At 42.3% G+C, this 17,128-nt stretch overlaps 1 protein-coding gene across 7 annotated transcripts in view; it reads right to left on the bottom strand.

Annotated features, from left to right (window-relative positions):
* Positions 1-17,128, bottom strand: part of ATXN7 (ataxin 7) — a 142,755-nt gene that overhangs the window by 41,753 nt on the left and 83,874 nt on the right. For all 7 annotated transcript variants that reach the window (XM_047850272.1, XM_047850275.1, XM_047850276.1 and 4 more), the window contains one exon: positions 10,467-10,571. In XM_047850272.1, coding sequence (XP_047706228.1) covers positions 10,467-10,571 — 105 coding nt within the window. The remainder of the gene's footprint in view (positions 1-10,466; positions 10,572-17,128) is intronic.

The raw sequence follows: 17,128 nt of genomic DNA, 5'->3' as shown, positions 1-17,128 counted from the left end.
TTAGCAAATATAACTAAAATGTGGCTTTATATCCTGAAATATCAGCTTTAAAATCTGAAGCACAGCCAACCTAATGATTTCTATGTATAGTAGACAAGTCAAGAATAGCACGGGTAAATAGCCAATTTTTATTTATTGATTGATTGATGCTGCTAGAAACTCACATTTTCACTGTCTTATTCTGGTGACACAAATCAGATCTGTTGAAGTAGTTCATTAAATCACCATAATACTAACCTGGAGGGCAGCTCTGACCAGCCTCTGTGTGGAGAATCAATACAGTGAAATAACTGTCAGACATTCCCAAAGAATGTTCTTGAAAGCACTGCCCGTCCTAATGCAACACTGAAAAGCCACATGTCTATCAATAGAGAACTGGTGGCATTAGTTTAAATACACTAGTGAATGGAATAATAGGCAGTCTTTAAAAAGAAAGAAATAATGTAATAAGAATTAACATGAAAAAATAAGATTATTAGGTTAAAAAAGTAAATCTGTAACAAATCTAATGTGGTTGTGTCTGAGGGAAAACAAGAAACATGCAGCCACATAAGTCTAGGAACTAGAAACCTTCCCAGGGTGTATGCCAGACTGCAGCCCTGAAAATATGGAGGAGCTTTATTCATTCTGATTTCATGTTTATCCTCCTCTTTCATACTTATTTTTTTTTTTACAAGGTATGTTACTACCCTAGTAATGAAAACAAACCAAAATGCATGTGTTTTTGTTTTTTAATCAGTATGTTTTGGTTACCCAAATGAGAACTTGAGAACTCCCCTCCCAGGAAAGTGTACATATCCCCTTCTGTTTCCTGGCCCCTATGCCTAGGTAACTGTTCTATCAAAACAACAACAACAAAAGGAAAATAAATGACCCCAAAGCTTGGTATCTTTGCAATAATTATCTTCAACCCCTACAATATTTAGAAAATGCCTAAAGACTTGAATATAATACATCAAGGTTCTTCATTCAGGTCAGCACACCTCATTAAAAAAGAAAGAAAAAGAAAGCCCACGTACAAACTGAAAGAACAAGCCCCTGCTCCGTAAACTAGGTAAATTCATCCAGCCGCCTGAGCCAAAATTGCCATGAGTCATCCGTCGTCCTGCTTCCCCCATGTTGCTAATCCCCAGACCATGGGCAGGCCCCGCTGGCTTTCTACTTCCACACAGACTGCAATTCCAGCCACAGCTTGAAGCCTTTGCCACAGTCTTAATCCGAGTTTTTCCTCCCGACCCAGCTCTCAACTGTACTAGGGCAGAACAGCCTAGCCTACCAACTGGGCTCCCTTCTTCCACTCCTGCCCGTGTCCCACAGAGCAACCATAAATCAGATCAAGTCACTTTCCTGCTCAAAACCCTCCAGCAACTTCGAATCACCTGCATTGTCCAATCCTGAGCCTCTGAGCCCAGGACGACCTGGCCCCAGTCCCCCCTTTATGGAACCTCAACCCAGACCCCTCATTTCCTGACACACTGCTTCTCCACCTCCTCACTGGTCTTCCTGTCATGCCCATCTCAGCATATCTACACTTGCTGTTTGTTTTCTCTGTGGTCAACAATGGTCCTCCACATCTTCAAATGGCTGGCTCTTCTTCTCAGTGAGCTCCAATATCAACAACTCAGAGCAGCTTTCTTGGACTAGCCTTATCTAAAGGGTCTTGCCCAGGGGTCATCATTCTCTCTCACATTATTCCCAGCATTTATCACCACATGAAGTAATCTTAGGTTACTTGATTTTGTCTCCACCCTCCCTAACCAGAATACAAGCTGCATGAGAGACACTGTTTTCTTCGTTCAGGGGGAGCAACGCCTACAACAGACATTAGGTAGTCAGTAAGTATTTGTTAAATGCATGAATAATATCACAGCCAACATATTTATTTTTTTAAAGTAACTGGAAAGGCACATTAATAAAGACAGAGATTTCATTAAGAGGAAAAATCAATACATTTTTGTAAGTATAAGTTTAAATGCTGCTCCTACAAATGGCATAAATACTACTACTTAAAGATACTACTTATTACATAACTGGGGGAAAAAGATAAAATTTATTACCTAGGGACAAACTGGTCCTTTATTTGATGCTACTGAAGTTATATGAAAAGATTAATTAGCACTATTTGGCTTGTGGCAAAGAAAAACTGAATTCACTGCATTTATTTTATATCATGTTATTTTCCGTGACATGAAGTTTAGGTCACATGGTCAACTTCGAATTTCCACGGAGAGTTAAATTAACGTCTACCTTGACATCATTCACATTTTGATGTGCCTGCTCTGGTTAGCTCCCTTCCCTGACTCAGCTCTGACTGCAGGACAAAGGCCTGGCATATGTCTCCCAAGCAAAAGAGTCAAGTATTTTTGGCTCGGCAACAACTTTCAATCTTTATACTGACTACAGAAATAAATATGCCAACCAACTCTCTTTAAAGAAACTACAGAATGTTAGGGGCTGGAACAAAAAGAGGAGGCGCTTGGCTCTGGATAGCTACTACGGATTTAGGATTAAAAAAGTAGAACAGGCCAAAGAGAAATCCAACAACTATGCTAAATCAATTATCTACCTACTACCATTATGTCTTCAAATTACTGAATGCTCTGAGGTAATGGGTTTATGATGCTGACCCAGCTACTCTACGCCACCTTTAAAGTTCTACCTGAGCTAGGACATCTGTCACTAATGATAGCTTTGTGACATGTGGAATTCATTACACCTTCCCTAGATTTTCTTTTAACTCTATACATCCTTATTACAAGCAAGAGAAATAGATAGGAGTAGCCAGGAAACCTGGCCTGGTACATTTTATCCATGTGAAAGAAATTTAATTTAGGAGTTTTACTTGTAAACTGGGAATAGAACTATCCACTCGATGGGCCTCAAAGAACAGGAAATGAGACAATACATGTAAAAATGCTTACTGAATCATCAAAGTGCTATTAAAAATCATCATTAATCTGTGGACTTTTAGGTGAATGGCAATCCTAAAAAGATTCACTATCACTAAAAGTTTCAAAGTAGAAACAGGCCCAGATTATAAAAATGCAGTGACCAAATTTAGCTGGCACACTGGAGCGAACAGGGAAGCATTTTTTCTTCATACAAAAACAAAGTTACTCAACAGCCAAATAAAACAACTCATTGAAAATACCCGAAAGGGTTACTTTCCATCAGATGGCAAAAGGGGAGGGGTGTTCTTTATTAAACAGCAAAACCTCTGCTTTGTGATGTAGATTCATTGAATTACGTGACAGCAATCACTGGTCACAACTATTTTAAGTGGTGTCAACAACGGGAATCAGCATTTATGCCAGAACCAGCCCATCAGATCTCATAGACTAAGACTCATTTTGCTCTTATACTAACATTCTTTGAAATCAATTAAATTAGCTCAAAAATGCAGGAGTCATTTCAACTTACTGATCTTCTGATGAAAATGACATTTTTGAAAAATATAATTTATGCTGGCATCTAAAAGAATCCAAACCACCTCAGTGCACTTCAAGGAACATTAAATCCAAGCAATGTGTGGGGCTGTTAATTTTGCAGGATCGTAATATCTGCAAGTAGAGAGGGCTGCAAGATCACCGCAGTGTTTCTGCTAGCTCTGCTTATACCAAGTTCTGAAAAACCCAGACTGATGATATGCCACCCACTCTCCCTGCCCCCACGCCCATCTATGAACAGAGGTCTGGGACAGACAGATGTTTCACACTGAGGACCAGACTCACGTTCCACTCACAGTGACTGGCAGGGGTTCAGTACGTTATCAATACATAAAAGACCAAGGGTATTTGTCCTCTGTGATCCTTCTGCAGATCAAAATGTGACTGGAGAATTCTGCTTCCTAGGCATGATAAATCCTACCGCTAGGGTTGGTTGGCCTCAGTGGACAGCTCCTTAAGCACCAGAGGAAATCAAATCCAATAGCTTGAGCTGGTGTTTCCTAAAACATGGAGCAGGTATCACTCCCCAACATTCACAACCTTAAAGCTCAAGTGACAACTTACTCCTTTCTCCGCATCTCTTTCAGTTCTTCTGATAACATCACAACTACTGTGTGGATAACACTTGCCTAAACCGTGCTAGTCTTAGTCTCCCCTTCCACAAAGGGAGCAGGCCTCAGAGCTGGCACCGGCAAGAACGGTAACAAAGAATTTAATCATCTTTTCCCTGTATTTATTTTTACGCCTTGCATGTATGGCAAACAACACTAGTCTTCCTGTTGATGATTGTGGTAAGGTTTTGTTTGCAACGGACTGACTTTAAATAGAAATGGTTTGATTTAAAGAAAAATACTAAGTGGAATTATGTAAGCGAATCATAAACATTGAACCCGGTTGATTAAAATCAAAGGAAGGTGGCAGAGGCACATGTGACTATGAGGCCTTGCTCAGGGACCGAGGGCTGAGCCAAAAGGTGAACACACGGGTCAACGTAACTAACCTGCGGCAAAATACTTCAACAGCTGACAATGCAAGCAGGGTTTCAACTTATTACAGATTCTAACTGTGGCATCTGCCCAAGCCGAATGAACAGCACTCGTTTACTTCACCTAGGTAAGATCAGCTCATGTCTGCTTTACAAAAGACAGGTTGGGAGGAACCGAGGTATTCGTTGGAAGCAAACTCCAAGAGGAGCAGCAGAGAAGCCCAAGCACACAGCGTGTCACAATCACATGGGACGTTCTTCCAACACAGAACCCCAAAGGCACCCCAAAAGTCATCAGCTGATCCTATCTGTTCAGACCCACAGCCAATGGATGTAAACAGGACTACACATTTTATGCTATTCAGTAGCCAGCTTAGGACCAACACACTGATTATGGAGACTCCCGACTTGGTAAACAAGCTCAAAAGAAGGGTGCTTCTGGCCACAGGGAACATCACCATCTCAGCCTTTCTTCTTAGTTAAAGTTTTGGAGGCAATTAACAGGACGTTTCCAGCATGTAACACAAAGTTAAAAACCAGTTTTAAAAAACCAGGGGCCTCCTTTCATGCCATCCTTGCTAGACTCAACAAACTTTGGAGTGCCCGTCTGTGTCAGTCACTGTGCCAGGCACCAGGAATACACAGCCACAACTCCTGACGGGGGGAGGGATCTGCCGTTATCCCAATGCACCCCAGCCAGCCTGTGGGTCAGACTCGGGTCTCAGGAGTGGTTTAGAATGCAGATTCCTAAGTCCTATCCCTGAGATTCCCATCTAGCTGGTCAGAATGGTTCTCAGGAAGCTGCCCTTTTAGAAAGCTCCCCTTTGATTTGGATGCACAGCAGGTTTGGGATCCAAGGATTCAAATTATACTTTTAAATCTGAAATTAACAGTAAGGAACATCTTGCTCTCAAAAAATAATGAGTAACTTAAGAAAAATATGAAGTATCTTGGACTTCTTGAAAACATTCAAACATCAAGAAAGTATATGGTATTACTACGCAGCTTCCAAGAAAGAAAGCAATGTATACTATGAAAGCAAACAGACCTGCAAGCAACTAGAAATGCCAAAATGACACTACCATCATTCACCATCACTGTTCACATGGAAATCTTGGTTAACCGTTAGCTCCAAAAAAGGCAGTTCGGCTAGCAAGAAAGTAGACTGTCTCTTACTACTATGGATAAATAAGCTTCTCACCAGTTCCCAAGAACATTACCACCAACAGGAACTGATTTACAAGCCTTGTTGCTATTGTAGCTTTCTTCTCTCCCCTGGCAGCCATGCTCTTAAAGGAAATGCCTGTTTGATTTTGTAGCAACTGCTCACTTGTTCATACAAGTCACAGATGACTACTACTAACACCTTAATTCACAGAAGACTGCCCACACATTTTCATCAACTTCACTAAAAGATAAGAAAACAGAATCCCTCCATTGGCAGCTATGGATTCTTCCAAATACCTAATAAACAGACTACAATGGCCACAGGGAAGGATCTTGAATTTGAAAACTATTTTTGGTGTTAACACGTAAGAATGGGCCTTTTAGAATTCTAACAAACGACCACACGGGTTCCAAAAAACCCTTTTTCCTGTTACAACCCCTATGCCCAAAGATAGAAGACGACACTGGCCGCAGTGAAAATGCTTCTTGGTTGGTACTAGGGCACTGCCCACCTCTCCTTCTCTCCAGGTGAGTGGGGGTGTCAGTCCCAAACTACTCCAGGGTCATCACATGCTGCCTCCCTCAACTTCATGCAGTTGCTCCCAACCCTACACACCCACGCAGGGCCAAACCTCCCGTTTATTCTCCATTAGCCTTCTCCCTGGTGCTGTCTCAGAACTCCTTCAACATTTCCCAGCTGAATCCCTCTCTCAGAACACTTGGGTCCCATCTTTTTGCCAGGGACTCTTCTCTCTTACAGTTTTAATATTTCCCTTGCCACTAGACGGACCAAGGTCCACCACCCAGTGGCTTTATCAGTCCCACCCCTTGCCTGTCCACATAAGACTTTTGAGTCTATGAACCTTGCATTTGTATTTTCTCATTTACATGTTTGAAATGACCACCCTTCCTTTCTCCTTCAACAAGTATCTTATCAAAAGATACTTGGTGTACTAGACACTGTTAGGGAAAAAGGGTAGAAATATGATTTTATGACACTCCTTCATGCCCTGTCCCCAATATATTGACATTTTTAAAAAAATTTTTTTAACATTTTATTTATTTTCGAGACAGAGAGAGACAGAGCGTGAGCAGGGGACCGGCAGGGCAGAGAGCAAGACACAGAATCCAAAGGAGACTCCAGGCTCTGAGCTGTCAGCACGAAGCCCAACGCGGGGCTTGAACTCATAAACCGTGAGATCACGACCTGAGCCGAAGTCAGATGCTTAACCGACTGAGCAACCCAGACACCCCAATATATTGACGTTCTTTTTTTTTTTAATTTTTATTTTTTTAACGTTTATTTACTCTTGAGACAGAGACAGAGCATGAACGGGGGAGGGTCAGAGAGAAGGAGACACAGAATCTGAAACAGGCCCCAGGCTCCGAGCTGTCAGCCCAGAGCCCGACACAGGGCTCGAACTCACGGACTGCGAGATCATGACCTGAGTCGAAGTCGGCTGCCCAACCGACTGAGCCACCCACGCGCCCCTCAATATATTGACATTCTTAAAGAGAGAGTGAGATCAAGAATATCATCTCCAGGCAGGGCGCCTGGGTGGCTCAGTCGGTTAAGTGTCTGACTTCAGCTCAGGTCACAATCTCACAAGTCGTGGGTTCGAGCCCCACATTGGGCTCTATGCCGACAGCTCGGAGCCTGGAGCCTGCTTCAGGTTCTGTCTCTCCCTCTTTCTGCCCCTCCCCCACATGCGTGCTCACTCGGTCGCTCTCTCTCTCAAAAATAAACATTAAAAAGAGAAAAAGAGGGGCGCCTGGGTGGCGCAGTCGGTTAAGCGTCCGACTTCAGCTCAGGTCATGATCTCGTGGTCCGTGAGTTCGAGCCCCGCGTCGGGCTCTGTGCTGACCGCCCAGAGCCTGGAGCCTGTTTTGGATTCTGTGTCTCCCTCTCTCTCTGACCCTCCCCCATTCATGCTCTGTCTCTCTCTGTCTCAAAAATAAATAAACACTAAAAAAAAAAAAATTTAAGAAAAAAGAAAAAAAAAAGAAAAAGAAAATCATCTCCATAAGATGTGCCGGAACAACTGTGTGCAGTGCCTCTGGAAGAGGGGACCAAGAGGGACCCTTTCTAGCTAAGGAAGTCCTGGCAGAGGTAACACCTTTAACTGGGCCTTGAGCCAAGCCAGCTGTTTTCATACTCCCATTTCCTCTCTCACTCCCTTTCAATCCACTTTGCCCACCAATCCTCCCTGGAGGATCATGAAGTCACATCACTCTGGTGCTAGAAAAACCTGCAGCAGGTCTGCACTGAGGCCAGGGGTGTCTAATGGGCGGGCACTGGGGCTCTCTGAGTGCGTCCCAGCCTGTCTCTGCACACTGCTCACCCACACATGGCTCCATCAGCTCCGGCCGATGGAGACTCCGTGCAGTACATCCCAGACAGCGGGCAATCTCCTGCCTCTGCGCCTGCTCACATCACGGCTACTGCCAACCTGGGGCCACCAAGTATGGCCGTACAGCGTACAGACTGTGAAGTTGTATGTGGCAGCCCTATCTATCCCCATCTAAACACTTCGCATTTTAGGGGATTATAGGTGATTTTTTAAAAACGATTTTCTGCATCTTCCACAACGGACATGTATCACACACCTAAAAACTGAGGAAAAACATTTGTGCACATGTGACAACAGATCCACTCTACTCTTCAGAATACCCTAACCAGAAGGCAATTTTCTCTAAGAAGCTTTCTCATTGAGAAGCAATCTGTGTTCCTCCTTATTCTTAAGACCTTGCACCGTTTTTTTGACTTTAGACACAAACATTTCTAAATCCACAGCTGTACTTTTATCTCTCTCTCTTGTACCTATTATGTGTCAGGCGCTGTATGAGGGGCTTTACCTATGTTGTTTCATTTAATCAATCCCGAGAACCTATGAGGTTGCTATTACCATTCTGACACTACAACAAAGGAAGCTGAGGTTGGAAAATCTACACAAGGCAAAACAACCAACTTAGGCTTCTTCCAAGTTTACATTTTAATTTTTTTTTAACGTTTATTCAGTTTTTGAGAGAAAGAGCCCGAGCAGGGGGGAGGGGCAGAGAGAGAGGGAGACACAGAATCCGAAGCAGGCTCCAGGCTTCGAGCTGTCAGCACAGAGCTCGACACGGGGCTCGAACTCACAAACCGTGAGGTCGTGACCTGAGCCAAAGTTGGACGCTCAACCGAGCCACCCAGGCGCCCCCCAAGTTTAAATTTAAATCCAGTCTAGTTTGGCTTCAAAATCCTTAACTCCAAAATATGTGGCAATTGACTAACTGCCTTTTCTAATACTAACCTCCACAAGTCTTCATCAGGAAGATAATACCTTATTCATCTTTGTACTCACTCTAGTGCTCACCCCAGGGCTTCTACTCAGAATCAGAAATTCAAAAAAACCTTTGTATGATTACATAAAAAATTTATTCCTTGGGGGGAAAAATGGTGGGATGTGGATATGATGGTGTGACTCTTATAACAACGACTGTCCCAACAGCAAGCCATGTAGGTGCTAGCTTTAAAATGCCTTTCAATGCTATGCTATCTTCCCCAGCTCTATTTCCACACCTTAGTCTTAGTCTATTATCACGTCTTACCTTTGAACTATTTTCCCTGCTTCTCCCCTTCTACAATTTATTCACACCAAATTAACCAGTGTGGTGGGCCTGTGTTACGTCCTTACACAGGAAAGCCCTAGAGTGCCCCCCAAGGGTCTTCTGACTCTGGCCTTCAAGGCTGTGCACCATCAGGGTCCCTGGCCACAAGGGCAAACTTATCTAGTGTGTACTTACCTTCACTGACCTCCCTCCACCTACAGTGAGCTTCTTTCAGTCTGTACCTCAGCTCGTCCCTCTGTATAAGAATGCTTTAATTCCCAAATGCCACGCTGGTGGCTCTGTCCCATCACTTAAAGCTCAAGTCACCAGGGTCACCTCCCCAGAAGCTTTACTTAAACACAATCTACAGGGTATCTCATTATTATTGTGTCTCAAGCTCATATCTGTAGTAATAAGGACAATGAGGAAACAACTTAAAGTTATTTAAAAAGTATGTCTAGCTAATTCTGCTGGTCTCATAAGCTAAATTATAAACCCCATGGACGTAAGAATCATATTATACATCAAAGTGCCTGAAACAAGGTGGTCATTCAAATACTTCTGAGCTGTTATTGAATCCAACTGGGTAAAAAACTACAGCTTCTCATTAAATTTTTTTCTACTGTAAGCACTTTAGGTGGCATTATGACAAAGCAAAACCATCTTATCTGGATTGTTCCATGATTAAACACCCAGACAGCAGGCATGGAGTCTTGAAGCCCAGGGATGGCTCAGGGGTTCATGAAATCCCTCAAGTCGCAATGCTTCATTTCATTCTAAGTACGTGTGCATTTTAATGGATAAGATGTGATAGCTTCCTCACATTCACAGATTAGAACACGATGTCACGCTGTATTTAGAATTATTGAACTTGGAAGTTTCAAAATCACATTTCATTTTAAAAAGGCATGTATCCATACTATATATATATATATATATATATATATATATATATATATATATATATATATATCAAATTTTACCGGCCAGTGAATTCACAACCATGAGGTGAGGTCTAGAAGGAAATAAACCTTTCACTATACGGACTCAATATTTCAAAAGAGTTTTCATAAAATACATTATTCCTTGTCCAATTTCAATAAAATTCAGAAAATACCCAACATCTGAGAGACATTAACCCATTCGATGAATTAGAAAGCCTACTTCTTGACAGAGGGAGGGATATTATACTGTAGCCATGCTGTCACTGGCCTTCAGCTTAATCCTGCTTTACCTTTTACCCTCTCGTAATGATTTTTAAATGGTTAAGCACTTACCATAATGTGATTGAAATGCCTGCGGTTTGACAACCTGATTACAGTCGTTACACACCACCAAGTAGAAATCATCATGGGCTGGACAGAGACCAAATATTGGCATGTCTGCAACAAAGAAGAGAGCATCACTCACTCATCTGGTTCTGATTAATAGGAATCCATTTGGGGCAGCAGTACATTCTAAAGGAGCTGCCTTAAGATGAAGTGTAGCAGTACAAGCGTTACTGCAGTAACATTTAAAAATACCTGATGTGGCACCGTGACTATTAAGAGAGAAATCAAATCAGACTTAGAGAAACACTGTCCAGAGAGCTCAAATAAAAGGCACCAAAAATGATCAGTCTGAGGCGAAAGAGACAAATCTACTAAAATGCAAACAATTAATACATTCATAAAATAAAGCAACTTTACGTGAACTCGACCAAGGATTATGGGGAAGAATCTGCAACCACATAAAATGCTTAACGATTCACAAAGCTCTATCATCTAATGGCTTTATTTGTTTAACTATGCATTCTATTCCAGCCATCTGGTCTCTGAGTTCCATGGAACAGTTAAGAAAGGAAGCAGAGGCTTCGCTGAAGAGTAAAACTGCTGGTTTGGTCAGAGTATAATACAAAGAAAATTATTTTTATACTCTTTTTTCAGGTCACAAGAACCTCTAGTCCTTTCACTTACATACTGATGCTCCTGGACACATGGAACTTGTGTACAAACACAGCATTTCATGTATTAATCTCAGTTCATTTACTAGAATAAGGCAAGATACAAGTTGGATTTTTTTTTTTACAGTTAAGTACTTAATTAAAACACAAACATGAAACTAAACTATCTGCATAAACACAAAAACTGAAAGTGACTTGATATCTGGTAATTTATATACGTGTGTGTGTATGTACATACACATATATACACCTATATACACCTATATACACACACACATACCTATATGTACATATACACACATATACATATATACACATATATATGTATGTACATTTTTTAGTTATTTTTGACAGAGAGCGAGCGAGCGAGCACGCAAGTAGGGGAGAGGCAGAGAGAAAATCCCAAGCAGGTTCCACACTATCAGTACAGAGCCCGATGCAGGGCTCAAACTCGAGAACCATGAGATCATGGCCTGAGCAGAACTCAGATGCTTAACTGACTGAGCCACCCAGGTGCCCCAGACATCTGGTAATAACATGGCTGAAGTGTCATAACCAAGAATCGTTACTTATTAACAACAATCTAGGTAGGGAATAGCGCTAACATTTCAGATCGAGAATCTAATCTCTTAAGTATTTCAAAATTGGCAATTTTAGGGGTGCCCGGCTGGCTCAGTCAGTAGAACGTGAGCCTCTGGATCTCAGAGTTGTGAGTTTGAGCCCCATGTTGGCCAAAGAGATTACTTAAAAGAAGACAACTGGTGATTTTAAACAGGTTTTTTACACTATTTAGAATATTTGCAATGAATGGATTAATTAGCACATTTCAAAATTAGGCAAATAGTTTAGGAGACCAAATACCAAGTTTAAAGGGGGGGAAAAAGATCCATTATCTAATTAGCATCTGTTTTCCTTCCTGTAAGATTGAACTTCACACTTCCTCCAGCTTGGGTGATCTTGGTAGCTTTACAGGAAAATGCCCTGAGGAGATGTAAAAGTGATCATAGTCTCACAAGTATCAAATTACTGACCTAATATCTACGTAAGGATATAGCTCAGATTTTCTTAAGACAGTTTCTATTACACTAAACTGCACAGACAGCTATAAATCTGAAATATACCAGGGACCAACAAGATTCTGGGATGCGGTGGCAGCACTGAGCAGTTTCTAGGTGCTATTATCTCATTCTTTTCTCACAACTGTCTAGGTAGATACCATTACAACCCCACTCTAAAAAAACGAGGAAACTGATTCACAGGGAGATGAAGTACTTCGTCTACGTCAATAGCTGGGATTCCATTCTGACTCATAACAATGGCTTGGATTTAGTCCCTTGAAGATCAGAGGAACGTGATTTCTAGAAATTCCTTCCAGTTTCCACCTCCAATAAGTTGGAATGTCAGAGCTGAACACCTTTGATAGACTGATAATGTAAGAAGCTTCTAGTAGACTACTGACTTCTGTGACTAAGCTTAATAATTTAATGAAAAATAAAAACAAACAATGTGCTATTTTCCTTGAAAGCATGCCCACATTGAGTTAAAAATAGTACATGTGGGAGAAAAGGAAAGGTTATATCCATGCAATGATCAACATATAATAAGCCCTTTTCCATGGCTACAATTTCTTGACATGACATTTCATTTAAAAATAAAATTATGTATTTTAAGTACTTTCCTTAAGTTCCATGTACCCCTGTGCTACATCCCTCCAATACAGGACAAATTAAAGAAAATCTGAATTACAGAACTAATATGGCATTCATAATTTATAGTGTGAAATGTCTATAAATATCAAATCAACAGTTTCATTAATGAAATTCGCTCATTTAGTTTTATTAATTAAAACAGTAGTTAAAACAGCATTAAGTCAAGTGGTCTCAGTTTAGTTAGGCCTCTGCGTGCTGGTTTGTGTGGCTTCCCACAGCACTCAATGTCAAGCAATGCTGTTTCAAATATATCACTTTGCCAGATACCAGATACTTCTGGGGACTAGCCCCCCTACCCTTTATAAATAAAGCCATTTTTACAAATTAAAACCTGTGCCAATCTTTTCAAGTAGTAACAATTCAACTGGCCACAATAGTGTTTATATAGGAAACTGTTTTTACTCTGATTCCTTTGATCCTGTTGTGAGACTTGGAAACACTAGTAAAATTAAGAAGGCAGGGGTCATTCTGTAAGGGACCAGGAATCTGTACTTGTGTAAAAACTTTAATTTCCTCAATAACTTAAGATCATTTGCAATCGATGATGACAGTAATCATGATCAACAGTTGGCCTTTACTGAGAGACTGCTATTTGACAAGCCCTGGCACATGTAAGCACTTATTACATGGTTTATCCTACAATATAATCCTCACTTTACTGAAGGCGATATCAACTTGTCTATTGTCACCCAGCAAAAAAGCGCAAGCAGGACTCAAACTCAAGTGTACTCTCTCTGTGAGCTCAGAATATCTCACCAGCTACCTCATCACACTCCCTAAAATTTGCACTCGTGTGTGCACGTGTGCCATGAGCGCATGCACACACATGCACACATAATCCCCATGGAAAGAAACATGGTATACTTAAATCCAGTTCATGCTACCCTAAGAAATCAAATTCCTGTTACGAAAATCTAAAGCAACTTTAATTTTAGCTTTCTAAATTCTTTACTTTCAGATATCCATATTTGGAAAGTAAGCCAGAAGACACAAAATAATTTAAATAAAATGTCTCCAGGAGTAAAAAAAAAAAAAAAAAAAAAAAAAAGGAGTTCTATATCCCTTTTCTGCACTGGAACATTCCAGAGGCCTTAGCAACAGGAACAGAATGTGGAATGTTGTGGCAACAGAGAAAATGAAATAATTTTTGTGAGAGACAGTATGTATGTTTCTGAATTTTTTTAAAGCATAAATTTATAATGAGCCCATCTACAAATTAACATATAAAACTTGCCCAAATGCAGAAAGGAAAAAGATTGATTTATATCAAAATATGAAAAAGAATTGATAAGCTACTATCAAGTACTTAGCTACTATTGAGTTGTTTTGTTTTTTTTTTTAAGTTTCTTTATCTTTATATTGAGAGAGAGAGAGAGAGGGAGAGAGAGAAAGAGAGAGAACAGGGGAGGAGGAGAGAGGAACACAAGAGAGAACCCCAAGCAGGCTCTTCACTGTCAACGCGGAGCCCGACACAGGACTCGAACCCATGGACTGTGAAATCATGATCTGAGCCAAAATCAAGAGCTGAATGTTCAACTAACTATGCCACCCGGGTGCCCCACCACTGAGTTTTTTTTTAAGTTTGTAAAATACACTGCAAACATACAACTTATACCATTATATACTTCAAAATAACGTAGTTTTAAAATCATACCTGGCTCCATGGACTCTGACTAGTTTGAAAGAATAGATTTTTTGTGTGTAGGCCCTAAATCTTTCTCAGGATTCAGATCACTCCAATCTTCCAATTACCACGTAGACCAATACCCACATCTAGGCCATCATGTACTTTGGAGACCCCAGGCCAGCATACTAGGAAGGACTGGGTTTAAGTACATGGACACATGGGCACGTGTGCAGATCTCCACAGGCAAATGTAGAATGAAGGCTCTCTGCCTGAAACCAGACCCTAAACAGGAGGGAATGTGTTCAGTTACTTTCCTGCTACTCTCCCTGTTTTGAGGACTGAGTCCAACAGCAGACAGAACTCGTGTACTGTGACAAAGTGTTTCACCTTCGCAGTACCCTGGGTGTCTCCCTTCTCCCATGCTCCCCAACTTCTACAACCAATGACTTCCACATTTCCATCTCTAGCCCAGATGGCTCCTGAGCTCTGTCTAGACTCATATATCCAACTGCTACTAGACGCCGCCATCTGGATGGCTTATACACATCTCAAATGGAATAAGCATGGTCAAGAGAACTCCACTTTCCACCCTGCCCTTTTCCCACCCCCAAAACCTTCCCTCTCTTTGGTAAATGACACCATTTATCTCCTTGAGTGCTCCAACTGAAAACCCAGATGTCATCTCTGACTCCTCCTTTCCTCATCACATCCAGGCCACCAGCCTGTCTGGTTGGCTCTACTCTAAAACCTCCATCCACTTCCCTCCATTATCTAAGACCACCGCTACAGAGCCTACCACCAGCACCTTTCTGACAGACTGTGGAAAAAGTCTTATCTACTAGGTGGTCTACAGTCACTTCCACACGGCTGCCAAAGCGGTTCTGTGAAGTCCTCCAACAGATCACATCACTACCATTAGCATGTCTCCAGGGGCCTCCCACTCCTTTAGGAATAAAATCTCAGCCCTTACCACAGCCTCCAGGGCCCTGCCGGATGTTCCTCCACTTCCCTCTCACTTTCTGTTCCCTTATTCCCTCCTTGCTCCTCTCTCCTTGGCTCACTCTGCTTCGAGCCCACTGTCTTCCCTTTTCTCCTTAGACCCAGAAAGCTATTCTCAGCTAGGTTCTGCCCTTCATCTTCATAAGATGCCTAGTACATTCATTCACACACTAGCAGGTCTGGCTCAAAGCTCTTCTCTTCAAAGGGCTTCCCCTTCCCCAATTAGTTACGCTCTATCACGGGTATTGTATGTAAGCAGAGTGGCAAACACAGAAGACCACTCCCTATCATTCTGGGCAAGTTCTATAACCTCTTTGAACTTCAGTTCCTTCTTGTGTCATACATATGGTAATGATAAACAGTACCTAATTCACTGGTCACTAGGCACTTCACAGGGTTGGAAGATTAAGAGAACATAGGGAAAACCCTAGAATGCCACAGAAAGTGCTCACACAACAACCTCCGCCCAAGCCTGTGAGACAGCGGTCATGCACCCACACTATTGCTCAGGAAACCAAGACACACAGATATTAAGATTTTACAAGCTAGTAAGTGGCAGAGTTGACATTTGTTTTGGTTTTTGTTTGTGTGTTTGTTTAAGGAGGCTTCACACCCAATGCAGAGTCCAACCTGGGGCTTGAACTCACGACCCTGAGATGGAGACCTGAGCTGAGATCAAGAATGGTTTGTTTAACCAACTGAGCCACCCAGGTGCCCCGAACCAGCTCTGCGGGGCTCGCAAGTCCAGGAAACTCCCAACATTCTTCTAGAAACACTGCCTAAATCTGCCTCCTCCATGCCACCCTACTGCCCCTGCCCCTGGTAGTGGCCTCCACACACCAGGACAGACTTCCTACCAAACCCAGCGTTTCTTCCCTTTTCAGCCTCCTCCACCCTACTGCCAAAGTCACAGGCCTATAAAGAAATAACACCACTCCTCTCCTTGAAGACCTCTGCTGGCTCCAAAGCAGGGCTCAGATCCCTGACCCACCTCTTTGCAAGCAAGGCCCCTATCACTCTGGTTTTCCCATCTCTCTGGTGTGAGTCAACCTGCTCCAGTCTCAAGACTGCTTGGCCTTCTCAGAGCCTGCCTTATACTCCCACAATCCTATCTTTTGGCCAGAACAGTTCCGGTAGCCTGGAAAACTTTCCCCTCTTCTTCCTGGAACTCCCGCCTTTTCATAAGAACCCGTTCCACCGCTCTCTCTGCTGTGCTCTTCCTCATACCATTCATTTTCCCATCGCAGTCCTTCACTCACTGATTGATGAATGGTCATTTATAGGCAGACACCTCGGTAGCCCTGCCTGACAGCTGACTCCTTGCCTTCCTTAGCACAGATCCTGAGAAGCAAGCTCTCGCTGTGTGTTTGTGAAGTCATGACTGGCACTTGGAACTCTTCCGCAGCTTCCAGTTGCTCTTAGAATAAAAACTGGCCCATGCGGCCTTGAACAGCCTTGACCCACGTCTCTCCCTACTGGCTGTTTGCATCTGGCCCTTCTGGCCTTTCTTTTGTTCCTGGAGCACATCATGCTCTCTCCTGTCACAGCACCCAGGCACTTGCTATTCTGTCTGCCTGCAATCACCACCTTCTCCACACCTTTACCTACCTTATTGTTTTATGACATTCAGTCTTGGCCTCAAGGTCACTTTCTTGGAGACAT

Source organism: Prionailurus viverrinus, chromosome A2, assembly GCF_022837055.1.
Source record: "Prionailurus viverrinus isolate Anna chromosome A2, UM_Priviv_1.0, whole genome shotgun sequence".
Taxonomy (NCBI): Eukaryota; Metazoa; Chordata; class Mammalia; order Carnivora; family Felidae; genus Prionailurus; species Prionailurus viverrinus.
This window is presented reverse-complemented; position numbering and strand designations above follow the sequence as displayed.